The 27434-nt window shown below is 50.8% G+C and overlaps 1 protein-coding gene and 1 long non-coding RNA gene across 4 annotated transcripts in view; one reads left to right on the forward strand and one right to left on the reverse strand.

Moving 5' to 3' along the window:
• Positions 1-16573, forward strand: part of LOC128912419 (uncharacterized) — a 57769-nt gene extending 41196 nt beyond the window's left edge. For all 3 annotated transcript variants that reach the window (XR_008467624.1, XR_008467625.1, XR_008467623.1), the window contains 2 exons: positions 1636-12588; positions 12721-16573. This is a non-coding gene — a long non-coding RNA (uncharacterized LOC128912419). The remainder of the gene's footprint in view (positions 1-1635; positions 12589-12720) is intronic.
• A 6237-nt stretch (positions 16574-22810) lies between these two features.
• Positions 22811-26428, reverse strand: ARL4C (ADP ribosylation factor like GTPase 4C). Its single transcript, XM_054210190.1, has 2 exons — positions 25391-26428; positions 22811-23156 (listed from the first exon to the last, which is right to left on the reverse strand). The coding sequence occupies exon 1, from the start codon at positions 26299-26301 to the stop codon at positions 25723-25725; it is 579 nt and encodes a 192-aa protein (XP_054066165.1). The 5' UTR covers positions 26302-26428; the 3' UTR covers positions 22811-23156; positions 25391-25722.
• Between the last annotated feature and the right edge of the window lie 1006 nt (positions 26429-27434).

Below are 27434 nucleotides of genomic sequence, written 5' to 3' on the forward strand. Positions count from 1 at the left end.
GATTGGTATCGCTGTCAATCTGTTATGGTCTGACTTCTAGATGGAGACAAGCGTTGTGTTGCATTTGGCTTGCAAGGAGATTCAGTGTTCTTCTGCACCCCTGAGGCAAGGGGTATGTGGTTGGGAGTGAGGTGGGATTTGGAGTCCTTCTGACACTCAAAACTTTGAATTGCTGGTTTCTTTATTCATCAAAAAGAGAAGCCAACTTTGCAATCTCAGAACTTCATGCAAGACAGGTCTGCAAGCTGACTCAGAGCAAAGCAAGGAGAAGAAAGTACAAAATGGGGCAAGAACTGCCAATTTCACAATTATCAAGAATATTTCTTGATGTTTGACTTGAAATATTCCCTAAGGACAGGGAAAAAGTCAAACCAAAGCAGTTATCACTCCTCTTTGACCTGGAAGTCACATGTTGCATCTCTCCTTGGGGATGTTTCTGTTCCTCTGACCTTTCAGAGTCAGTTCCTGACCTTTCTCAAAGTGGTCTTCAACCCCAAATGAGAGAAAAGGGGGCCTTCCCATCCCTCACTTCTTCTTCTTGCCTTTGCCACTGTTGCTTTCCCTCAGAAATTTTCATTGTTGCTGTGTTTAGTAAAGTCGTTTGCTTGTGTTTCGGTGCCATACACTGGAATCCTGGCCCACCAGCAGCTCTGATGCTCTGCTTTTATCAGTCCTCTGCACGCTTGATGTTCTTGGCCAAGTTGGCCAGAGCAATGCCTTGGGAAGAGACAGTGTGCAGAAGCTGAAAGTTCACTGCCTGCTAAGCGTTGGGCATCAGAGTGGGCTCTTGCTCCTAGATTAATCGTTGCCACTTTGTAAAGCCTGGAATTGACTTTTTTTAACAAAAGCAATGGCTGCAGTGGGTCAGACCCCAGTGCGGGGGAGCTGATCCTGTTGAACTGCTTTCCAGATGCTTCAGTCCAGGTCCTTTGGCCTCCTGAGGGTGTAGAAGCAAATAACCCAAACGCCTGCAATTCTGCTGTGGATAATCCACCTCTGGGAGTTGGGAGCAAGGCTGGTGGGCAATGTCCTGTTCACAGCCTGGCTGTAGCAATGGAGTTCAAGGAGGGTGTGTTTCTCCTCAGTGCATAAAGACCTCGTCAAGCACAAAACACCAGGGGATTCTTGATAAGCCTCCAAGCATCTAATGGGAGCAGCTATGAGCGGGGTCTGAGGGGAGGTGAAAGCAATACCTGGTTCCTGCATGGCAGCCACGGACACCCTGGCATCATCTCAGGGTCCTTTCAGAGCCACCATCATTCCCACAGACCTGAAAGGAAAGCTTTCAACATGCTCTGCTTGCAGGGGAGGTCAAAGAGGGGCAGGAGAAATAGTTTGGTGCATGGTTGTGCTGGCTTTAAAGCCTCTGGCTTTGCTGGAGGACTCTCAGTAGACCTCGTGGGGTGGTTTTGCAGGATGGAAAATGGATGCAGGCTAGAGGCAAAGCATTCTTCTTTCTTCTTCAGCTCTCTATTTTTTTAACCAAGCTCTGAAGCCCTCTCCTGACTACTCAGATTGCTGTTTTCTTGGGTTTGTTTTGTGGTACTTTCACTGCTGCTATTTTGGGGGGGAAATGTGATAAAGGGAAGAGGAAGGAAAGGTTTCTTTTTCTGTTCTTTTTTTTTTTTCTTAAAGCCAGAAATGAGAAAATGGAAAATATAAAAGAACACGAAAATGTCCCCATTCTTTCAAAATAGCTCCTCGATGATTTCCACTCTCAATTACAGATTTTGTGTCTCAAGAAAAAAAAGAAAAAAAAAAAAGGGAAAAAAAGGTAAGCTGTATATCTCCTGTAGAAATACAGGGGCATTTTGCTTTGTACACACTGGCTTGGGTACTGACCTAGAGACATGGGGAGACTTTCCTTTGACTTTGTCGGCTTTGAAAGACCCATTGTTCCTTAACAGCGATCTCTTTTGCTGACGTGCACATTTTGTGTGCATCTGTCAACGGGGGGGTGGTGGTGGGGAAATTATTGAAATGGGTAATAAAGGAGATGAAAACAATCCGTGCTGGTCTCTGGATAATAACCAGCTGACGTTAAGCCTAAGCCCAGCTGATAACAGTTAATAATAAATGGGCATTAATTAAAGCTAAATTACAGGGGAAGGTGCAGGCTTGGCTCTCAATCCAATTAAAGCCCTGTAATTCATAACGGAGAGAATCTGTCCAGCCTGTGAATAAATGATCAAAGGCTAGCAAAGTCAACAGTGGGGCTGTGTAATAGTTTAGATGATGCCTCGATAGGGAAGAGGCCAGAGGAGGATTAACAGATAACTGCGGCCAGACGGTTTGTTGGGTTTGCCATGCAGCACGCTGGCAAGAAACGTGGTGGTACGCATGTGAGAGCCCAGAGCTGAACCATGGTGTGGCTTCAGAAGGTTTTGTGATGAGCCCAAAGGGAGGGTATGGATCTGATGGGAGAAAGATATCCATCGTGAGCCCCTCACTGTAACAACATGAGGGAAAGGGCCCAAGGGAAGCTGGTCAGGTCTCTGGATGGTGGGCACTAAGGGGGTTTAGACAAGTGTTGGTGACATGCCATTAAAAGATAATAAAGAACAAGCAAGGTGCTGATGGCTGTGGCCAAAAGCCTCCACTGCATCTCATGCCTTCGCTTATATTTACTTTGGCATTTAAGCAGGGTTGTCCCTGGAGGTGATTTCCACCTACACTTGTCCTTCAGCTCCCAAGCCAGGAGCAGCTCCAGTCCAAGCAGCCCCACAAAGGTAACCCAGCACAGAGCCAGGAGGAATAGCCAAGCCAGCAGGTTTTGAGGGCCTGGGAATTGTGAATGTAAAAGCGTGGCTTTACCAGGGCTGAAGGGGAGCACGTATACCTCCCCACCGCCTCTGGCCATGCCTGGGGCCAAGTTGGCTCCCAGCTCTTCCTGCAGTATAGCCACCCTAGGGAGTTTTGCACCACAGTGTTGTGAAGGATGCTGTGTTGTGCGTGAAGCAGGGGCAGATGACAGCTGCTTGCTTCATTGCCAGGAGCAAAACTGAGGCTGGTACAAGTTCAGACCTGACTGTCATGTGCCGTGTGTGTGAGGAGAGAGTGTCAGCAAGAGACACTGATGCCCTCAAAGTTGACAAGACCATTGACAAGGGAGCAGTTCCTCACTGGGAACTGAGGACATGATCCAGGAAGAAGCTGCAGGTGGAGCACAACATCACATCACCTCTGGCAGCACCAGCAGCACGGACAAACTGGGGCTAACAGGCCACGTGGAGGCTGAGGGTCAGGGACCAGTGAATGCTAGAAGTATTCATCTGAACCAACAGCCCTGGAGTATTCACACACTTGAAGGACAAAAGACTCAGTTTTAAACTTCATGGTGTTTAGAGAAGTTTTAGAATACTCCATCTTCCAAAAGCCACAGCAGCCCCACCTATAAGGAAAAATAAAACGCTTTGAAAGCTTGGGGTGTTTAAGGCACGCTCAGACCTTCAGATGTGTCCCACAAAAAATCTTCAAATGATTCATAGCATCAACGATACTCTGAAAATGCTTTTCTGGTCTAAAGAAACTTCAAATGTTTTCTGCCTGTTTCTCCTATGTCTTGTCTGCAGAGCAGCTGATCCAGATGTGCTCTTCGAGATTAAAGGGAATAAATGTGGGGGGTTTTGGTTTAATGTAATGAAGAGAATGTGGTTTTGCATTTTGGCTCAATACAGCTTCGCGTTACAAGTATCCACAGAGGTAATTCAGAAGGATTCTCTAGTTTAGACTTGCACCCTGTGTAATTACCCACCAGGTGTAGGCTGGTCCTTGTGGCACCCATGGAGGATGGCTGACAGAGCTACGGCAGTGGGGCATGCTGGGACCAGATGAGTGCCAGCTTGCACCGACCCTGGTGGTGGGAGCCAGGGTAAAGAAGCTGGCAAAGTCTGGTCTCCTTTGCACAGCAGTGTCAGAAGCAGTCAGTTGCTGACTTGGAGCAGTGTTTCTTAAACAGCATGGCCCATGCTTTCCAGGCTGGCGTCTGCGTGTGCCTGCATGCAGAGCAGCTGTCTACAAAGGATGCTCCACACCATACCATGCTGGTGGGCAAGACCGGGTTTGCCACAGCATGGCCATGTTGCCTTCAAGAAGCAGCAAAGGGAACCTGACTCCCCAGGTACTAATGCCGTCATGAAGAGTGAGCTGAGCCTGGAAATATTTTTATTATCTTATTCCAGGGAAATTCATATTTGCAGAGTCTTGATCTTTCCACGTTTCTAGGTGCCAGACCTGGTCGTGCTGACAGCAAAAGCAATTTTTGGAGGATGCTCAGTTGAGGCTTAACAGCCCTGGAAAGAAACCAAAATTCTTTAGTCCTCAGTAGCACAGTGGACTGAGCTCCCCCACAGTTCCCCCAATGGACTGGCACCTTCGGCACCCAGACCTGATGTGAACATCTCATGTTATGCTGAAGGCACTACTTAAAGACCATGCCTCTGCTTTGAATTTCCTTCAAACTGAAGCATCAATATTAAAGACTCCAGCATGATTACAGGGTCCTGTTGTGTAGGAAAATGCCTTCAATCCATTTGGCTGCATGTGAGATGATTTCTTTCCCTTCCTGACCTCCAGAGATTATTCTGGAAAAACAATTCTCGAGATGCTATGGCAGGAGGAATAAAAATAGCCAAACAGATGAGCCAGTCTCTCTGACAGTACAAATACTTCCAAGTGCTTATAGTGCAGAGAAAATTAAGCCTGTAGCAGGAAACAGAGGGAATCCCTACACAAAAGAAGGAAATTTGGGAAGAATGACTTGTCTAGGAGAGGAAACTAGGTGCTGTGGCCTGCTGTTAACGAGGCAAGTGGCGCTCAAAGCATCAACCCAATGTGCATGTGGTGCAGGGCACCAGGGCACGATGCCCCACTGCAGCGGGTAGTTCCTGGTGGAGGAATGCTGGGCTGCTGGGATCTCCCAGGGGGCTCAGACACAGAGGCTCTGAGGACTTGAGCGCTCCATCTGAAGAATGGTGCGGGATGAAATTCAAAAGTGCCTCTAAGATGCCAACCTGGGAACTGCTCACACCTGAACGTCATCAAGATGATTTAGGAGGGAAGCCCAATTTAAGCTTCCAGTGCTGCAAAGTGTTGCTTTTGGGAGGAGCGATGGCTGAGACAGAGCTGGCTGGCTCCTGTAGCCTCCTGTGGGTGCCTGCTATGTGATGCAATCCCCTTGTTGCAAAGAGCCCACAATAAGCAAATACGCTTCTGACCCATTTTGCCCTTTCCATCCATCTCCCCTGTTGTGTTAGGAGAGCTGCCCTCCTTTCCCAGGGCTCCCTGCCCTCAGGAATTCCTGGGTAAGGGAGATGTGGGGCTTTGGCTCTGGCTTGAACAGATAGCTACCAAGATTGTGCTGGGGAATAGTTTGACCTGTTGGTGAATGAGGGCTCATACTTTAAAGATGACTTGGCTACGGCACTCTCAGGACTTTGGGGAAGTGAGGGAACAGATAAGAAAATAAGGAGGAGCTGAAAAAACAGGCGAGACTTGGAAAAGCTCTCACTATCGCTTCTACCTCTAGCAAAAGACTGGGCATCGTTGCTTGAGGCATGGCTGGAGAGAGATAGAAAAATAAGCCTCTAAGCCTCCTGTCATCTGCTCATCAGGTGGAACAAATTCATCAAGACACACCTCCCCTCCTCCACAGCCTATGCCTGACCTTATACCTTGCAGAGAGCAGCATCCCACAGGTTCAGTGGGTGTCACTCTCTTAGGCATAGACACTTCCCCGTGGCCTTGCACAGTGCTAGTGACCCATTATCAACTTGGCCACTGCCAACCCTTCCTCTCGGCATCCCTGCCTGTGCGCAGTGCTGGTATGAATCTATTTCAGCCCTACCCACCATAAGCTTGTTGCCACTCCTTCAGGCTGGACTTTGTTGCTTCAGCAGAGCCCTTCAGCACAAGTCAGATCAAGAGTCTCAGACCCTATCACCCTCCTGTACGTTGCCCTGTGGCAGATTCAAAGACCTTGGCCATGCATTGAGCAACCCTGGGATCTGTAATGCAGAGTTGCTGCGACGGTACGTGAAGGCTTGAGTCAGGTCATAGCAGGCTCCATGGCTCCAGTTCGGTGATGGATGGATATGCCATAACCCAGACTAGGGCTTATCTAGGCTATTTAGGTTATTCTAGGCATCTACGTTATCTCGGTATTCAGTATCCAGCCCTCTCCATGATCCTGGCTAGTGAACAACCGGTTTCAGCCCCATAGCCTTCAAACTTTAACTTTTAGCTGCTCCTTTTCTCCTCTCCGTCGCATGCTGCTTCTGCCCCAACACATCTCACTTGGTTTCACTACATTCACTGAGAAGTGGCGTAAGAGTTTCCTTTAGCCTGCCAAATGACCACAAAACCAGAGCACAGCATTCAGAGCGTTGTGTTTAACAGCTTATGAAAGCTGGGAGGCAGCCTGGTCTGTGGGGATGGGCTTTGAACAGAGAGGTGCAGTTGCCCTTGCAGCCAACAGTCCAGCTGGGACCAGTTGTTATCCTTACCAGCAGATCCCAGTCCCTAACTCGCTCGAATCTGGCTGAGGGGAAAAAAAAGATGCGACACAGTGGGAGCCCATGGAGGAAGAGAGATGGACTTGTGATGCTGATTCCTCTCTTTTCTATTTTATGCATCCCAAAAAACATTTCCCCCGATCTTTTAGGGAGTGCATTCAGGCTGGGAAATGTCAGACAGGCTCGGGTAGTTGCTGCTCTTCAGTCTTTTAGAGGTAGAAGCCCTTTGTAGGCAGCATCTTCAAAGGGAGATGTTACCTCTTTTCAGACAGATGGCCTTCTGCCCCCAGGAGACCTTTCCCAAAGGGACAGGGGGCCCACTGTATGGTCACAGGCCAGGCAATGAGCATGAATACGTGATCTTGGAGTAGAGGCACCAAGGATGTCTGGGTCCATTTGGGTTTCGCCGCTGTGGTTGGATTCTTTGGTATCTCATAAGGAGTGATTCATCCTTGGGCCTTTCTTTGTGGCAGGGGTTTTTATAACAGCTTTCTCTGATGTATGAGAAGAACTGAGTGAGTGATGAATCCTTCCCTCACTCAGGATATTTATAGCTTTCTTCTTTCTTCTTGAGCGAGTCACCTATTTTCGCAAGGCTCGTAGGCGCTTCATGTCAGTGAGACTTCAGCTCCTTGCCATATGTGAGGGAGACTGGCCAAAGGGTTCAGAAGTTTCTTGGGACTGGGATGTTGGACTGGCTGGTGGCACGTGGGGTCCTCATTGCAGAAGCCTTGCATCTTAAGAAATCGAGCTAAAAGCCACGAGAGTACACAGTTCACTCTTTATTTTTGGGGGCACCAAGGGTCACATTTCCCATCTACTTCTCTGTAGACGAGCAGGCTAACATTTTGTTTCTCAGTTTGCACTGGAGCTGGGTTCTCAGTATTTTGCTGTGGAAGCTGGGATTATATTGGTGTCATCTCCTCCGGGGTGCATCGGCTCTGACCATACCAGGTGGGATGAGATCCAGAGCATCTGCTGTGGGTTTATTACAGCTCTCTTGCTTACACAGAATGGATGTGGACCAGCACTGATTTCTTTTCACTGAGGGCACAGAATAACTGCACTCTGGGAAAGCAAGTATTAGCTACCTGACTACGCCTGTGTCCCAAAAAAACCATGTGTCTGGATACCTGTTTTCACCTGGAGGGCTCAAGAAAGGGGAGCAGGTCACCAACTAAGTCGTCAAGATGTCCATCCATCTCCCCTAAGCTGCTGTTTTGGAGTCTCACATGCAGCACTGGAGCTGCAGGAATGAATGCTTGCACAATGGAGGTTCGAGCCTAAGGGAGGTTGCCTGTCTAAGCAGGAAAAAGAAATGACAGGTTTTAAAATACTTCATAGCCATTTGTAACTTTCTCCAAGGACAGTGGTGTGTCTTCTGCTTCACCAGTGAATACAGACCGCCATCTCCCATTATGGAAATAATATGAAATAAAATGCAATAAAACTGAGAGCAAAACAGTATTCTGAGGGCTTTTTCCACCTGTACCTAATCCGCTGCTTCTGTTTTTTTCCCAGCATTTTCCTTTTTTTTTTTCGTTTTTTTTTTTTACACTGCCAGAGGTAAAGTAGACGATTTAGCCCCCGGTGGATGCTTTTTGCTCACTTTACTGTGGCCGGGCTCACAGGTTTTCCCATCATTTCTCCCTCTGCGGATGCTGCCCCTGTGCTCTGCATCCCTCATCTCCAGGCTCGTCTGTGGTTCAGGTTGGCCTCCACATCCCCCCTCCCTCTGCCTGCGGGGATGGAGGGGCTGCCTCGTACCATCCTCCGGCAGCTCTGTGCACTTGTGCCCTCCTCCTCTTCCCACAGCCTGATTTATTGGGTTTATCTTTCCCTTTTACAGCAGCTGCCCTTCGTTGCGCCTGGTTGCAGTGAACTCTGGTCCCTGCATAGCTCGCATTCCTCAGGGCGGGCCGCAGGCCACCGGGAAGGGCTTTCTCCTTCCCTGGGCCACGCCAGATGAGATCAAGGGGATCGCTCAGCCGTATCCATCCATGTTGGCACCCAGCCCTGTGCTTTCTGTGTCCCAAGTGCTTGCCCTGGACGAAGGCCAGGTGACCGGGGGATGATGTGGGTCTTCAGGGAGGATGCTCTGTCTTTGGACTAGTGCTCCACAGGGTAGAGAAAGCAACAGCGGGGTCCAGCCTGCCTCAGAAACTTGTCTGTCTCCCTCTGTGAAGCTGGGGAGATGCAGTGCTGGACCTCCCTGGGCCTGGCATGTGTAGGGAGAGTCCATCCTCCCGACACTGAGACAATAATCTTTGTTTTATCGGTCTCATCGGGTCTTCTCTTTCCCTTTTCAGCCCCTGTGCAAGATCTAAGCAGGAACAGCGATGCTGAAAATGGGGATCACACCATGCCAAGTGCTATGCCTGGCAGATACAGGGCTACTCAGACAAAAGGGGGCTGGAGAACATCCTAAACTGCTGAGAGCCATCGTGCTTATCAAGCCGTGTTGGCAACTCTTGCCTGGTCAGGATCCTTCTCCCACCATACACAACAGGGAAGGTTAAACAAGCCACACTTCTGACATGCTCCCTTCAGCCACAGCTCGCCCCCAGTGTTACAAAAAGGAACTATTTTGGAGGTGGACCAGACCCAGTTCCCTTGGGGTTGAGGCCACATCCATCTAGCTGCCTCCTCTCCTCCCCTAGGGATGCACTGGCCACCCCTGCACCGAGCCGCCATGCAGCCCCTGCACCGCTGATTCCTGCATCCCCTGTGGCAGCAAGGATTATCCCTCCCCTGGCGTCTTCTGTCCGGCTCCGTGAGCTGAGGCACATCCCCATGGAGGGATCAACAAGGGTTCAGGCTGAAGGTGGGCCAGGGATGAATCAACCCTGCCCTGACCCTGCTTCCCCTTCCCTCCAACAATCCCAGCACAGAGGCCAGAGGCGGTGACTGATGGGCTGAGGGTGGGCAAGGAGGGAAGCTCATCTTTTTGTGTCGCCTCCAGGAACTGCACTTCACTCGGAGATAAGTCTCCCAGACGAGAGAGTGAAAAGGTCGCTGGAGGTTTAATTAAGGCCTGCAGGTGGAGGCAGAGCCCCCATCGCTCCCCAACACCCTGCTGCAATGCTTACAACCAGTGAGATAATCTGGTGAGCTGCTGGGGGCACAGGGACCCAAGGCTTTAGCTTTATTGCATCTTGGCTTTGTCATAGAATCATAGAATCGCCTAGGTTGGAAGGGACCTTTCAGATCATCGAGTCCAACCATCAGCCTAACTCTGACAAAAAACATCACTAAACCATATCTCTAAGCACTGTGTCTACACATCTTTTAAAAACAACTCACACTTTTACCCAAGATTAAGCTTTTGGGCCAAACCTGTGTCTGATGTCTCTGATGCCATGAATGAGCAGTCCATGTTTGTAGGTTGGCTGCGATGGATCTTACCAGACACTCTTCTAACATGGGTTTCCAGCCAGCCTCCCACACTCTGTGCTCTTTAAGGGCTTGGACTCCTTTTTTTCCTTTGAAAAGAGGAGAGCATGTGACATGATGTTTGACTCTGCAGTATTAACTTGGCACCTTTGGACTTTCATGGCTCTCTATCCCATCCTCAAGACAGGGATTGTAGTTACTTATTACAGACACAGTCTTGGGGTGCATCTCTTTGCATTCGAAAGCAGGGTGCCTGAGGGTAAGGACAAGAGCAAACTTTTGGGAGAGCTGGGTTTTACCTACAGCTGTGCCAGCGGCTTGTTGTTTGACTTGTGGGTGGAAAACCCCAGCCTTCTGGGGCTTGGTCACTGCAGTCATCCTCTGTTTTCTCTAGATGACTTCCCTAGCCTTACTCATGTAGGATGTCAGGAAGGCTTTGCATGCAACTTCTGCATAAATGGCTGTTAAAAGGGACAAAACCACTTCCAGCAGGCAGACTTAAACAAGTTAAAGTCTCCCAGAGAGGGTTAAAAAATCTCCTGTGCCATCTAGCAGGACAGCCAAATCCACAAAGACACGTTGTGCCAGGGGCCAGAAGGGACTTGCCACATCCGATACTCGCTGTGCAGCCGGACACTGGCAAAGGTCTGAGCCTCTGCATCTCCGTCCAGCACGTGAGTGCAGACGGGGGGGCCCGTGCTGCGGCTCACAGGAAAGCCAGGCAGTTCATTTTTCTGGAGAACAAGGCTGTGACTACAACAAAAAAAAGTGTGGGTAGAAGGGGCTCCTTTAAATCCTCAGATTTAAATAAATAAATAAATAAAATAATGAGTCAGGCTGTTGCAAAATCCTCATAAGTTACTCATAAGTTACTTTTTAGGGTTGTTTTTGTTTCATGCTAAGTACTGGCTTCTTTTCATCTGCCATCTCACCCATGAGGCTGCAAGTTCCTCTTTCCTTATGAAAAGTTACCCCCCCCCAGGACACAGAGCTTTTGCTAAACCTCTGAGTACCACAAAGCTCCCGATAAAATTGCCAGGAGTGGCAATTGTGTAGATGAGCTGGTATTGCTTGGAAGGGGAGGGAAGCGGCAGAGTCCTGCAAAAGTCAGTGCTTTTGCACGTGTGGAGCCGAGATGCGTTCTGCAAAGCCATGTAAACTCTTTGTGGACAAAGATAATGTGTGCAGGAAAATGTCTGCATGGCCCAGAGAGAAAACACCCGCCCATAAAGATATTGCATTTTACCCACTGCAGTTCTGGAAATCTTCGCTCCATGAATCAATCTATCTATCTCCTGTGCAGCTGGTCAGGAGAGGATCTTGCCAGAGGTTTGTAGGACAGGAATGTGACACGAAACATTTGAAATGCTGGAAATTAAATCTGAGGGTTTAGATTTTGCCTGAAACATTAGCATTTGAAATCACTGGCAGCCATGTTAGGAGGTGACCCAGACTACGTGACTGATACGCAGCGATGATTGATAGCAAACTGTATTGCCAAACCTTTCACTCCACGTAATTACAGATCTGCAAATACCCTGAAGTGATTAATTACTGCCTAACATGCTTTTGGAGATGATGTATGCTCAGGGAAACACATTCCCTCCCCCCAAAATCATTTTTCTTTCATAGGAAGGAGTTTTTTCTGGCTTTGTTTATAATCGGGGATGATGGAGTCAATATTATGAGAACACCGTCAATGGAGAGCTGTGGAACAGGTGTGATCATAGAATCATAGAATGTGTTGGGTTGGAAGGGACCTCTAAAGGCCATCTAGTCCAACCCCCCTGCAGTAAGCAGGGACACCTTTAACTAGATTGGGTTGCTCAGAGCCTCATCAAGCCTGGCCTTGAATGTCTCCAGGGATGGGGCCTCCACCACCTCCACCACCTCTCTGGGCAACCTGTTCCAGGTTGATACACGCAGACGTGCACACTCGCACCCCTGCCAGATCCACTCCTCCCTACCTGCGCCCTGCCAGCACTGGGGACATGAGAGAGGAGCTCCTGAGAAGGGCTGGCTCTAAAGCTGTCAGGCTTCCCAGACGGTGAGCCATTTCTGCCTTTGTTTTCTTTTAATTGAGCTAATTTTCCAAGGACACAAGAATAATCAGACTGATTCAAACACGTCTCTGTTTTGGATGCTGATGCAATAACCCTTGTGATGGAGAGTGAAATGCCTCTCACCCCCTCTTGGCTGTCCTGTTGGTGGTGGGAAGAGGAATGATGGTGCATGACAGAGGGGCTAAAGGCTTCTTGGTAATGTGAAGTGGTGTGTTTTCCAGTCCTCTGGCTGGAAGATCAGCTGCGGGCGTTTAAACACACCTGCAGCACGGTGGCACGGGCATTTTGTCAAAGCCCAAAAAGCTCTATTGGAATAAAGTCCCATGTGACTGGAGCAAGAAGCTTGACCGAGCCCTGATGCTCTCTCTAGATCTTCCTTTCTCATCTTGGGAATGGTTGCCATGTGGCTTTCCTATGTTTTATCTGACGTGGCTCTTGATGCTGTAACCAGGGATTTTCTTGGTTTCACCCATACGAATTTAAGATCGCATTTTTTCCTCCTCCTCCCACCCTGCACTAAGATTGTGTCTGACGACCAGCATGGCCCGGAAAATATGATTGTGATTGATTTTGTTGCCTGGAGCCCATGTCGATTTCAGATTCTGCCAGTGTTTTGTTTTGTAAGTTGATTTTTTTTTAATTCTTCCCCCGTAAGACTTGCTGCTTTCCCTCAAAGAAGTCAGGCCTAGCCTGAGCTCTCTAGGCTTAAAACTGAATTTTTCGCTCTGTCCCACACTGTTCTTGTCTTGCAGAACTTGCTGGATCCAGCCCAGCTCAGGAACTTTGCTGCAGCCCAGCCAGGACTCTGCGAGGGTCCTGGGGTTTCATTGCCTGCTTTTATTTCCCCCTTCTCCTGATGACTGTTGGAAGCCACGTCTCAGCTGAGCTGAAAGAGAAGCACTGGAGTAGCGAAGGGACTCTCCTGTCCCTCCTGTCCTTGAGAGCCAGAGCTTGAGATGTCCCTCTTGAGCTGCTGTAAATGATCTTTCATGCCTTGATAGTCCCCAAGGAGGGGACGGCATCCCAAAGCAAGACCCTCGGCCATCAGGTCAACCCAAAAGTTGTCTGGAAAACTTAACACACAAACTCTGGAGCAAATCACTGGAAAATGTGCCTTCTGTGGCAGGTCAAAAGGAGGATAACAAGGGACCAAACCTGTAGGGGACAGGATTTCAGTGACTTGCTGTCTCCGTTACAGCTTGTACGTGTCTAGAGCTTGTTTGTGAGCAATTAATGCAGTCGTCTTAAGCAGAGCCATGGAGAGCATGATTTAAGTAGTTAATAGTAATTAAAGGCACATTATCTGCGGGCATGTTGTCCATGCCCATCCTGCACAGCCCTGTTGGCTGCCCTGTGCCAGCTTGCCCAAGTTGAGGGGAAGGAAACGGGGTGGGCTGTAAGCCATGCAACACTGTGGGCTCTGCTTGCCCTCTCCATCGTCCCTGCCATATGTCTGGGATGTCCCTGGGGAAGCCTCCCCACTGTCACCAGCCACCCAGAACAGGGCAGTGCCACGCAGCCATGGCAGGACTCTGCGCCCATCTGTGCCGGCCCCAGCAGCACCCAGGGAAGGAGAGAAGAGGCATCCATCCACCTGTGCAATGTGTGAGACTGACCCTATTTTGACAAAGTTGTGTCAAAATCAGAATGCGACTTTTCGCTAGTTTTAGCTCATACCTGCACCAAGCAACTTGATCAACTTAGCTAGGCACCACCTCCCTCTCTGTCCTGTTTCACTCAGTTAAGACATAACCCTTTGACATTTTTGCCATTAATGTGGGGTCTGGCTAAAGGGGGGGATTTCAAGCAGGGACAGTAAACCAACCTCACTCCTATCCTGTCCCCAGCTCTGCTAATGACAGTTGTGGAGGATGGGGAGGAGAAAAGACCTCCGTGTGGGCTGGTTGGTTTTTCTGAGCGACCCAAAGCAAAGTCAAGACAGAACAAGAAAAAAAGCAACGTGGGGATGGAGTGAGAAATTCCAGTTTAGGCTTAATCTCTCTTTGCTTTGAAAAGAAACAGCTCAGGCCCTTTTGAGATGGAGAAAGAAAAAAAGAAAAGAAGTCTGAGCTTTTTAGAAATTTCCTTCCATTATTTTATGAATGAGTCTTGAAGCTACCAATATTCCGCTCACCAAAAAGGGCAACTTTTTAAGTGGATTTACCTTTTCAGCCCTGGTCCCCCTTGCCTTCAGCTATGTTTTGCCAGCAGGAATAGACTTTTCATGAACTGCCCTTAGCGATGTCCTGGGAGCTCACATCAAGAGGCGAGATGCACCGGAGTCTCTGTTTCCTACTTCCAAACACCTTCCCCTTCCTTTTCAACATTTCCCCCTGCTGCAAATAGTAGCCGAGCTGTAGATCTTCAATTATTTTTGTGCCTTTGCTCCATTTAAGCATTGCAGGACGTTATACAGAACCGAGAACCAAATCTCCCTCTCAAAGTTGCACCACACGGTGTTAAGGCTCCCAGGCATTTTCCTGCAGCCCCAAATCTCTTGACGTTTCATATATTAAATCTGTTTATTGAAGCTGTTCTTCTGCCATTACACTTTTTCACAAGCTGTATACTTTCCCTTGCTAGGGCTTCTCAAAAAAAAAACCAACAAAAAAACTATATACATGTCAGGATTTCTGGCTTATGACAGCACTACGAGGTTTCTTCAGGGTGAGACATTGCATTTGCAAGGCTGGTGCTGGAAGCTGGATTTCTGCGCTGTTCCAGGGGATCTGCCTAAAGAAAAGTTAGTCTAGGATATGCGAGGATGCAAAAGAATACAGGTTTGGGGTGAATTTTGGGAGAAGTGTCTTCCCCCCTTACCCCTGTTTAGCAATTGCATCCACGGTGGATTGCATTAAAGCAAAAAGGAGGGTTCTGCTGATGGAGACAGGGGAAGGTCCCCACATAAATTAGTCCACCTGGGATAATCAGGAATAGCTATTCTGAGTAGGGCAAAGCCTCGGGAGCAGCACTGAGGGGAATGAAAATCAAACTCCTTTTTCCTGGTGCTCTCCCTCTCCTTATTATCTACACATAAATAATTCACATTCTTTGCAAGCCAAGTCTTGTCTTGACTGAAGGAGTTCAGATCATTAGAAACCCAACAATTTTCTGCATATTTCATAATAAAAGAAGCTCTAACGGGGCAGGAAGCTGGGAGGAGGGCAAAAAGGGGAAGGATTTCTTCTGCTGCAACTTCTGCTCTTGGGAGTTTCCCAAGATTTTTGGACTACTGATACCAGAGATTCCTGGATGCCCAGCTAGAAAAAAGCCACAGCACGGAAAAGATGGAAGGACCTCCCAGTGAGACCAGAGGACCCACGTGTGTTGGGGTGGGATGCTCTTGGGGACCATCTCTTCGCTGGGAGGAGGTTACTCCTTTGTGCGCTGCTCAGATTTCAAGGTAGATTTTATTATATACATTTAATAACAAAACATGCCTTAAAAAATTTCCAATAAAGAGCCATCTCAAAGCAAACATGCCCCATTCCAGAAAAGTTGTTTCAGCATTATCCAAATGCTCAAGGTCACTGCGGCTTGCTTCTTTTTCACCCTCATAGTGGCATTTTGACACCAGTGTTTCCATGAAATGGCTCATTTTTGATGAATTCTCGTTTTTGGATGGCAAGGGAAGAGGAGCACTGGATGGTTTCCAAGCAGCTCCATTACAGAGGCCAACATTTTGCACGGGACCTCTCTCCCCCTGGTTTATTGATCACCGAGACATGACCTTGCAGGGCTGAGTCTGCCCAGGAGCAGGCAATGACAGGATCGGGTAGCCATCCCTCTGCTGCCTCTGTGCAGCTCCACTGCAGCACTCCCAGTTCAGGTCTTAGTGGAAATTTGGGTCTATCTCTATCTGCCCTAAAGGACATGTCCCCTTGTCCAGCCCATCAAAAGCAGCCCTGCCACCTCCAGCTCTCTGATATGCCCTCAGCCTGAGCGTGGAGGATACTCTGGCTTTCTTATCCCTTTGAAATTTCCCCTTCCACCCTCCCTGGTTTCACAGCAGAAATAGGACCCAGGTTAGTGGAGACATTGAGACATTCTTGCCCATCCCACACTCTCTGCAATTGCCTCTATAAACACATCCGTGCCCAGTGGGGAGGAGAGCCATTTGAGCTAAGGGATAACTCTGGCACAGGGGCAAATGGGGAAAAAGTGGCTGGGGAAGGCTGTGGGCTGGAAATTAAAAAAGGTCCCAATCACCAGAAGAAACACCCTCTTTGAGAGGGGCAGGCAGAGCCGTGGCTTAGCCAGCAGGCAAGAAGGCTTCTTGAAGGGGTTGGAGTTGGTGAGCCCCATGTCAGACCTCCATCCCACCAGCTTGCTCCCACCTCATCCCAGTGCTCGGCACCATCAGGCATGTGCTTGACCAAAACTGGGGAAAGCAGCTTTCAGAAGCTGTGCCGCAGGTCCTGCGGCCATTGGCAAAGACGAGGCTCCTCCAACTCCAGCTCATGTTTGAAGTTTCTCTCTCCTAACACATGCTCAGGCTGTCATGCCAGACGGCTGTCCCTGCTGGGACAGTGACACACAGTTGCCTGCTGGGGCTGAAACTCTGGGGAAGGCAAGGTTTTCTGGTGACACAAGAGCTAATGAAATATCCACAGTATAAGAGGTCTCTTGGTACTCCCCCTCTATGCAATTATATATATAAAAAACAGAACATGCATTGGAGATAGAGATATATAGAGGAGATATATAGATATATATAAAAATATACCCAGGACTTCTTTGCAAGTAATTACAGATAAGGAACTTGAATACTTCCCCGGTCTCAGCAGACACAGCCCCCCCTTCTCCCTCCCATTTTTCTGCGTCACTCTCTGTAATCTAGCTAAAAATAAAGGCGCATTGGGCCCCCAAGTCTCCCATGGGCAACAGCAAGATAAACATCGAGCCTTGGTGTTAGGAACCCATGAACAGGAGTGGGGAGCAGCAGCCTGCATCTGCCTGTGCATTTGCTGTCTCCAGAGGCACCTGGGCTCCAGCCCTGCAGCAAGGCTGGTGTGGGGAGGAGGTAGGGGATGAGAACATCGCCCATGGACCCCAAGCCCTCTTCTCCCAGGCTCTCCTTCCTCCATGGCTAAGCCAATTTTTAGCTTAAAATGACCCAGTGCAAGCTCTGCTCAGCTCAGAGCATCCTCAGAGGTTATAAATCCTCTGGCCACCGTGATAAAACTCCAGCAGGGATCGCTTTTCCCAAACCCAGCCTCTTCAGTGACCTCCCGAGGGGTTTATGGCCTCCTCATGCTCTGCTGCTCTCTTCAAACACACTGTCACACCAGGACTTCCTCGCCTGCAATCACGCTTTGGTTTTCACCCATTACACTCTGGCAGTTACCAGGGTCACAGAGCAGCCAGGCTGAAAAGAAACGCTTATGCTGGGGTTTAATAAACAGTTCAAACACCCCCCTCCCCCCCCAAAACTCTAATCGAGTTTTATGCGGGCGGGAGGGAGCGGGAGGCAGAAGGGGGCCCAGATGGGTTATTTGTCCTGCATGAGGTTTTGCAGCTGATGATGGACAACTCATCACACCATTGGGCAGCACCTTGGAAGAGGCTGGGATGGGTGGGAAAATGGCTGTGTTCGGTGCCAGAAGCTGCAGGCAAAACTGGCAGGGGATGAGCTTAAACCATCCTTGCTCCTTTCCCAGTTTGTGATGCTCCAGAGCTGCTGGAAGTCCTAGAAGAAATGCAGCAGGTCCCAGAGCTGGGCTGAGGGTTCTGGAGAGACATCAGCAGGGTCCCCCCACCTCTCTGGGACCACCAGATGCCATGGCCACCCTTGGCCATGCATGGGATATTTCTTCTGGAGATGTGGCTGTCACTAGCTAGGTTGGATAGGGAACAACCGCGTGCACCCTCCAAGAGTGGTATGTGGGTGGTGGGTTGTTATTTTCTTCCTTTTTCCCCCCACAAATCATTGTCATCTTGGCACCAACCAGCTCTCATACATCCCACCTTCTGAAGTAACCAGGAGGTCTCTCAGGCTGGCTGGGAAAGAGCGTGGTCCATCCTGGGAGGATGCGCTGGGCAAGAAACCATTGGAAAGCTGCAACATTGCCATTCTCCCTCCTGCCTGTGGACGTTTTAAAGGAGCAGCAGAAGCCAAAGGACAGGGAAGTTGCCAAAGAGTTGAAAGGGCCCCCTTGTTAGAGAGCGCAAGCAGCAAGGGAAGGGGCTTTCTGAGGGCTATTTAAACATTAACCAGCACAACAATTGACCCGTGTTCCCATTTCCCCTTGCCACGCTGGTCTTTCACCTCTGCATGGGTGGATCTGTAGTGTCCTGGGCTGCCTCCAGCCCTGGACATATGGCCTGGCCACCGCTGGCACGGTGCTGTGGCAGTGATGGGAGCCTCCGTGCCACCCCCTCTGCCTGCAGGACTTCATTACCCTCCCTGTAGCTGCAGGGGAGCCCACAAGTATGGGTTGGGGATTTAAAACAGGTTATTAACTTCCCTCTTGCAGCCATAACTTGGAGGATGTGGCTGACGGGTTTCAGAGAGACATGGCTCATAAAATGAAGTTCAGCTGGATGCTGAACCCAGGCACTCAGCGCTGATGTAGCTCCTCTGCCTGTACCTGGACCTGCAGCAATCTCCTCCAACCCAAGGACCATTCAACCCCTTTCCCCACCACATAATCACAAAATGGTTCGGGTTGGAAGGGACCTTACAGATCACCTACTTCCACCTCCCTGCCCTGGGCAGGGACACCTCCCACCAGACCAGGTTGCTCAAAGCCCCGTCCAACCTGGCCCTGAACCCCTCCAGGGATGGGGCAGCCACAGCTTCTCTGGGCAGCCTGGGCCAGGGGCTCACCACCCTCACAGTAAAGAATTTCTTCCTGAGATCTAATCTAAATCTCCCCTCTTTCCTGCACATTTAGCCTCTTTAGTATAGGGATCTGAGTGTCACAACAGCACCACCATTTTCTTTTTTTTTAGCTTTGGGAGTAAGAAAAATGCTGGCAACCTTCTTCTACACCTGTGGAAAAGAAGCCCGGGGGCATCTAAAGTGATGTGACCAGGGTTAGGCAGGAACCGGTGGCAGATCCTGAAAAACTGCGTTGAGACCCAGCTTTGTGGCAGTGAAATACAAACTCGAAAGCAACACCAGGTGGGATCAGGATCATCAGGTACGCCTGTCTCCCTGGACACGAACTTTTGGGAATGCTCCAGCCCCAGCACCTGGGATCAAGAGGAATTTTGTAAGCTGACAGTAGCCCACTCCAGCTGCAAAATTCAGGTACCACTGGGCTAAAGTAATAAAAATAATAAATAATAATAATAATACAGTGTGTGGGCGGGATGATCTTTGCCTCCCATTCCCCAGTGTCTGCGAGCGGGCTGTCGTCCCTCTCCCCCAGCGGCCATGGGCTCAGCAGCCCCTCTCACAAACTACCCTCCTCCTGCTGCCGCATTTTTGCAAGCCAGAAGACATCATTAGCCAAGGCTGTCACGGAGGGAGGATGAGGGGGTCATTAGGCACATGAGATTATTTCTGGTCACCTGTCATCTGAACGTAGCTCCAGCGTGAGCACCTAGGGGATTTATAGGCTTCATATCTCACCTTGCACCAGTATTTTAATGTGGTTGCTGGAGAGTTGCTCTTCTTCATAAGCTCTCCTCCCTTAAATCTCACTTGAATATCCGAGGGAAGCAAACACAAGCTAAGCTGAAATAAACAGAATGGTTTATTAGAGCAAATACTCCCAGGCTGAGCCTCTCCATATTCCCTAGTCACCATGAACTATCCTAAATAAGAATATGCTTGTGATGAAATGTCTCAATTTTACTCTACTAGGCAAGCACTACGGGTTTTTTTTTTGCATGATACATGTGTAAAGTGCCTAATGTCCTGCAGACTTGACCCACTGCAGTGGCCTTTTGCTGCTCAGACAAAAAGTACATGTCATTTGGGGTAATTCACACTGAAGAAACACGAGGATGGAGCTGACTGTACGAAGACAAAGCAAATGTGGTCCAAGTTTGAATCAGTGTGGGATTTTTTTTTTCCTCTTCTTGTAATAGTTTCTAGTCCATTTTAAAGAGATGGTCATTCTCACCCCGCCCAAACTTTGACTGGAGGCACCTTGTGCTGTGCAAAGAAACAGCTCTCTTTGCATTACACTATGCTTCAAGGGTTGAACCCTATGAATTACATTAACGAAGATGATCCCTTTAAAGATACTTGCTTGGGAGGCAAATCCCATTTGAAATAAAGCAGAGGGATTTAGCTTAACGAGGCAAACCGGGGAAAGAGAGGCAGAAGGGCCTGTGGAGCTGAGACACCAAGAGACAAAGCAGAGGGAGAACTTGCAGAGGAAGGGCTGCAGGGCTCTGGGGTTAAAAGAGATGTCATGAAACTATGTGAATGAAAATTTTGGACATGCCAAGCCGTCGGAGGGGTGTTTGAAGCACCCTTGTCCGTAAGAGCAAGTGGAGATCGCTCAGCAGTCCTCCCTTGGTGGCCTTCAGAGAGGGTACGTCAGGGACCTGCAGAGAAGCGGTGGAAGACATGTTGGTAGTTCATCTCTGCTTATTTCTGTCCCAACGCCATCTCCTACTTCTCCCAGCTGGACCCCAGCCCTGGTTCATTCTCTTCTTGCCTTTTCTGCCATCAGAAAGGTTGCAGGTCCTTCTCACCTGCTCCTAGCCCATGCTTGTGGAGATCTGATGCAGCTGACAGTCCAACTGCTGCCTCACTGGTTTTTCTCCTGACAGGTGCCATGCAGGGGCAGCATCCTTGGGCACTGCGTGGTGGCCTGGGCGCCATAAGGGTCCCCAGAAATCAGGCTGGGGACCATGGCTCCAGCATCGCTCACTGTTTCACTGCACCGCCTGCTCGGGGAGATGTTACGGCAGCATAAATCCCAGCCAGCACACTGCTTCAGGGCACTGCGAGGTCAGCAAGGTCCTTGTGCAATGTTTTCATGACAACTGGCCTGAACACACAAAAAAACCCCTGCTGACAAAAGCACTCTCCAGCCAGGAGGAGAGGCTGTGTGGCTCGAAGGAGGATGTCCGTCCTTGCAGCTTGAGGCACAAGGAGATTTGCTTGCAAGAAGACACAACTCCCCTTCCTGCAAGCCAGTGGCTTTCACAGTAAGATAAACTGAGACATCCCAGCTCGGCCCCCCCCACCCCATCACAGGGCTGGGGGGGACAGATCCAGTGGCACCGTCACACACACACAAAGTCACAGCTTTTCAAAAGCTACAGCCCAAACCCTTCTGTCTGTTTCTCTTCCTCCACTGCAGGGACGGGGATGATTCTCCCCATGAAACCAGAAGGAGGAAAGCCCACCCCAGCTCCACGTGGGACACAGCAGGTCACCCTGTGTGCCCAAGGGATGCAAGTCCGGGCTCCCTTGGGCACAGATGAGCCTGTACAGGGACACACCACCAGTGTGCATGACTCCATGCCAGCAGAAACCCCCCCATAAATTGGCTCCTGCCAGGTGGCATGAGTGAGGATGAGTCCCTTCATGCTAAGGAGGGTGCAGGCATTGCAGTATCCGCTTTTGGGCTTCCAGATCCATGAAACACAGGCCAGAAGGAACATATGATGTCCCACACACTGCCTGGAAAACGGGGCCGGAGGCGCAAAGGGAAGCAATGGTCAGAAGCATCTTCAGGAGTGCCAGACCAGACCTTGCTGCCCACCATGCCACTGGCATTGCAGAGATGGAAACCCGCGGTTGATGCTCTGTGCAAGGAAGGAGCCAGTGGGGAACTGCACCCTTCAGAGGCTGCCTGTGCAGTCGCGTGGCAGCTGAGCACTCAGCAACTTGATCCTTGAACACCACAGACCAACCACTGGTCAACTCTGCTCCAAGTGATTTCTGGGTGCGCACCAGCACCCGTGATGGGAGCTCAGTAACTGCACCACTGGGTAAGCCTTTGGGTTCATTTCCAGGTCCCGCAACCCTTCAGAGCCCCACGGCCCTGATCTTCCAAAGCAGACAGCATGTCCTCTCACCCGGGGAACTGGGCACCCTGGCAACCAGAAGAGCCACCAGGGAAGCAGAGACGATCCCAGTGCAAACCTCGAGCAGGATTAAGCGCTCACAAGCCCTGCTTTCACCAACTGGGCTCATCATTTCCTCTCCGGCTGCCGTGTCATCGTTTTAAAAAGAAAGGAAAAAAAAAAAAAAAAAAAAGAAGTCATTTACCACCCAGCGCAAGCTCTCCTCTCCGAAATGTCACCCTGTGCTTCCTGTGGCAGCAGCCACCCAGGAGCAGAGGCAGCCTCCAGCTCTGCAGCATCCTGCTCTCAACTGCCCGCCTGGTGCTGTAACCCCTGCAGACCTGGCTCTCTGCCACCCAAACAGCTTGCCTGAGGCCACGCGTTGGGGAAAGAAAGAAAAAGAAAGAAAAAAAAAAAAAAAGCCACACTGAGCAAAACCAGGACTTTCTTGCTCACTTCTCACATGGGGTGATGGCCTCCTTCATATAGACTTAAAACAAAAAGAACCGAAGGAAGAAAATACCCCCACTGCAACGTTCTCCCTTTTCACAAACAGCAGCCAAGACGCAGAGAAATTAACTGACCTGCAAAAGATCTCATATTTCATTAACTGCAAAATTATCAACGTTTTCCCCACATCCTAGAGGGATGCGCTGCAGAAAGTTGCCGTGTGACAGACCCATGCCGGTGTGCCACCAGGTACAGAGTGATCCCACGCAGGTCACTGCTCCATCCCCACGTCTCCTCTCCTTGGGGAGGCTGGAGCAACCTCCTTCATAACACACAACGAGAACAAACTGTAAAACGCAGCATTGATACTGAGAAATAAGCAGAAGAACACTTTTTTTTTTTATATCAGGCCCTTTCATTGTATAAATAATTTATTTCAGTTCACAGCATTATGTCTGCATCTTTTAAAAAAAAAAAAAGAAGAAACGACGGGAGGAACAGAGACTAATGGACAATGGCAAGGGTAAGACACGGGCAGCAGGATTTCCAACACTGATGGGAACACTATAAAGGTACCTGGGGAAATGAGACGTCGTGACGTCTGCTAAAAGAAAAAAAGGCCATTCAAACATATTTAGAGAAGACGCACAACCTTGCAGTAAAGTCCAGCTCGTTTTCAGAGCAACAACCCAGACAGTTTCCCTTAACCGCTGTTCTGCCGAGGCACCTCTTCTTCTAGCCCACCGCAGGCGATGCACATCTTCATCCAGGAAAAAAAAAAAAAGTAATAATCAGCATACCCTTGGGAAATGTTACAGAAATACCACGGAAGCCATTTAGCTACTAATCGGAAAAGTCTCTTTTAATTATTGCAGCAAGTGGAGTTGGCGGGGGCGGCACTGCCGCAGCGTCCCACCTGGCTGAGCTGAACCTTCAAAGTGGGCAACCGCTGGTTCGGCGCACGCTCAAGCGTGCCTCTGAAAACCAGCCCTTTCTCCTAGGGGATGCTCGGCTGAGCCGGGTGTAACAAACTCCCAGGAATGACCAAGCTCCGTAAATGCACGCCACCACGCTTTCCACGCCAGTGTTTGCTAAAGCCAAGACCTATGTCTTGACAGCAAGGAGGCAAAATCCACAACTAACAGCCCGCGCATGTCATTTTTAAAACCTGATCGCTTTTTGAGGGGGAAAAAAACCATAGCTTTGTATTTCGCCTCTAAAATGGGTCGCTCTCCAAAAAAAAGTGTTAATGCACATGGCTTCTGTGGCATCAAAAATAAATATTTTATTTTTTCTTTTTTGCAAAGAAAACCCAAGGAAGCAGGAAAGGAGCCACCTGAACTGATGGGACCAGCCCACTCACTCAGTGCACAAGTCGCGACTTTCGTCGGGAACACAAATCCCGCAAGAAGAGAAATACTACTTGGCTGCAACATTTGTTTCCTAACACAAAAAAAAAGAAAAAAAAAAGAAAAAAAAAGAAAAAAAAAAGCTATTTGGAAGGTGCCACGCTCATTGCTGCAAGGGGAGAATCAACTCCCTGAAACCCGAAGGGCATTTTTCTTTTGTCTGCTTGGTGGTTTCTGCTTGGCTGCTCTGGGAAGGGGTTTTCAAATGGGAAGGCTGGTGTAAAATCACCAGAAACACCCGCCAAACTGCGTGGCTCAAAATTCAAGCTCTTTGCTCCCCCCCTCACACCCCCGAGGGCTGCCTGCTTCTGCTCCGCAGGCAGCGTGGAAAGCCGGGACCCTGGTTTTCTCCTCTGGAGAGATGGGTCCCGGGACAAAAAACACAGACAGCAAATGGCTTTTGGTCCCCAGGACCTCAGCCCCATCCATTTACCAAAATGTCTCCCCGTAGAAGGACTCGGCGTGGCCTGACCCTGCCCTGGGCGCGCAGCACGAAGAGGCAACCCCCACCCGGCTACTGCTGGCAGCGAGGGGCTCTCTGCTTTGAATTGGGTTTAAATCTCTATAAAAAACTAACACCCACCCAGTGTTATCTCCCCCCGCCCCCCCCCCCCCCGTGTCTCTTTACACCCTGCCATTTTCCCGGCGCTGCCGAGTCCGTTTTCAGCAGAGATTTTCGCAAGCTCTGGCCATCTCAGGTCTGTCCCTGCCATGACGCCCCCCCCCACCCCCCAAACCCCACCTTCGCTAAGCGCTGCCCTGACCTCTCGCACCGACTGCGGAGCGGCAGGGTGACCGGTACCACAAACCTTGCTTTTTGTTTGTTTTTATTAAGTAACCCCTAGTTTGAACACCAACCCCTCCGCCCTCCCCAGCTGGAACAAATTACCCCCTCGGAGCACAATAAAGACCTGCTGGACGCTTTGCTTCAGAAGATGACACAACTAAGCCTTTGACAAGGGGAGACTCCTGGACACCCCCCGCTCCCCAATGCTTCCACCAGCGTTCACCCCAAAACATTGCCTTTTTTTTTTTTTCCTTCTATTTCCCCCCTCCCCCTTTTCTTTTAAGCAAACAGCTTAAAGCTCAGCACCACTCAGCAGCTACTAAGCACCCCCCGCTGCCGCAGCCTTACGACCCACACCCCCCCCCCAGCCTGGAGTCTGACTGTCCTTGCTCTGCACCCATCTGCGCCCTAAAACACCAGCCGGGGGTGTGCGTGTGTGGTGTGTTTGTCCCCTTACCCATCACCCACACCACCCCCAGACATTTTGTGCTGGTCCAACCTCCTCCCCCCGCTCCGGCTTCCGACACCCCTTCCCACCGAGAAAGATGGGGGAAGAGATGCGGGCAGGCATGGGGGCGCAGCTGGAAGCCTCCCCTCCCACCACTGCTGACCTTGCTGAGCCCAGGCGCTGCCTTCGCATCCACCCCCCCATCCCACCCCCCCCAGCATTCATCCCTCCTCGCCGCATCCTCGATAGACCACCCACCCACCCAAAACCACACACGTTAAAGATCCAGAAGCACGCTGGGCTTCTCCCGAATGCACTTCAACAGGGTCCTGCCCTGTTTGCCCACCCACCCCGGCACACAAAAGCTCGGTGGTCGCGGGCCAGGGGTCCGGGGGGGAGTGGTCCGTATCCGGCCCTTGGGAACACGGAAAGGGGGTGGTGGAAGAAGGGAGATCCCGGCTCTCGCCTGCAGACGGGATGTGGGCTTGGCTGGCAGGAGCGGCTTTGTTATCACCGCTATTGTCTTTTCATTTGGAAAGAGGGGAGGGGAAAGAAAAAAAAATAAAAAAAGAGGAAAAAAAATAATGATAACAATTAAAACCAAAAAGGATCGCTTTGGTTCTCTCTCCCCCCTCGGTTCCTTTGTCTGCTTCCCCATCCCTCCCCGCCTCTTGCGGGGCTTCTACCGCTTCTTCTTCTGCTTGAGGGACTTCCTCCGCTTCAGGATCATCTCGTAGAGCTTGTCCATGCCCTCCGTGAGCCCCTCGCCGATGATGGCGCAGGCGGGCTGGATGTGGTAGGTGGTGGAAGGGGTCAGCTCGTGGAGGGCCAGCTGCTTCTCGATCTCGGCCACCGGCAGGGACTTGGGCAGGTCCTGCTTGTTGGCGATGACCAGCAGCGGGGTGCCCTGGTTCTCGGCGAACTTGGTCACCTTGTGCAGCTCCGTTTTGGCCTCCTCCAGCCGGTCCACGTCCACTGAGTCCACCACGTAGATGATGCCATCGGTGCAGCGGCTGTAGGACTTCCAGAGCGGGCGCAGCTTCTCCTGACCGCCCACGTCCCAGAAGTGGCAGCTGATGCCCTTAGCCGTCCCGTTGCTCAGCCGGATCTTCTCTGTGTTGAAACCGATGGTGGGCACGGTGTTGACGAACTCGTTGAACTTCAGCCGGTAAAGCACCGTCGTCTTGCCCGCCGAGTCCAGGCCCAGCATGACGATGTGCAGGGACTGGAAGGCGGAGATGTTGGAGGAGATGTTCCCCATGGCCACGGCTCACGCCGCCCTCACAGCCCCGCGCCCATCCCCGCACCGCTAGCCGGCGGGGGCCGGGCTCGGGGGGAGCTGGGCCGGGCTCGGAGGGGAGCTGAGCGGCCCGCGAGGCTCCGGCAGCGCTCGGGGACTCCCGGCCGCCGCCGCCCCGCCCGGGAGGAGGGGCCGCGCCGCCGCCTTCCGCCCGCTCCGCCCCGCCCCGGCACCTGCCCGGCCCCGCCGCCGCCCGCGGCCACGGGGTTGCGACCTGCAGCCCCCCCGCCCTGGTGCCCGGGCACAGCCCCGGTGCTGGGGGAGGCGACGACCCTGGGAGCAGATTGCCCCCCTCTCTGCGCCCGCCTGTGGTTAAAGCTTGGTTATCCCTGGGCTTTTCGTCGTCACCGACCGCAGAAATCATAAAACCCACCTAAAAATAGTACCAAGCCAACACATCATTTCGCTGCGCAGAGACACAAGGAGGGACCTTCTGCTGCACCATGTATAATCCCCGGCTGAGGGAACTGGGGGGGTTGCAAAAGTGGTTTCAGGCTCAGCTCTGCGGGGACGACTGAGCCCAGAAAGTGGGAGAGCGATGCGATGGGATCCTGTGAGCTGGAGAGCAGCGGTAACAAGCTGAGCCCAGAACGTGGGAGAGCGATGCGATGGGATCCTGTGAGCTGGGGAGTCACCATCACCCCGCAGCGTGGTGCTGGGACGTGGAGCATCGGCATCCCCATGGGGTTGTCACAGTCTCCCAAAGCAGAGAGATGTCGGGAGGGGGAAACCTCACCTGCACTAAACCTGGGGGGGGACAGACACTAGTGTTCATCACTGCTATTAATGCTTTTTGTATCTCATACTTCATAAACGGTGTTAGTACTTTCAAACCATGTTAAAGCCCCTGTGATCCTTATGGCCAGCCAGCGCTCCCAGAGCCCAGCACGGCTCAGTGCCCCAAAGCCACTTAGCTGCTGGCCCAGCTACTCCTTGAAGCCCCTTCCAGGCCAGTGTGGGGACAGGGAGGCCACCTCCGCTGCATGCTGTGGGGAAGACCTGTCCCGCTCTTTGACATTGCATTGATTTCTGATATTGCTCCTGAGACAAAGAGCAGCAGCAGGGTTGTTCCGACAATGTTACCCATCCCCTAT

Source organism: Rissa tridactyla, chromosome 7 (assembly GCF_028500815.1).
Source record: "Rissa tridactyla isolate bRisTri1 chromosome 7, bRisTri1.patW.cur.20221130, whole genome shotgun sequence".
Taxonomy (NCBI): Eukaryota; Metazoa; Chordata; class Aves; order Charadriiformes; family Laridae; genus Rissa; species Rissa tridactyla.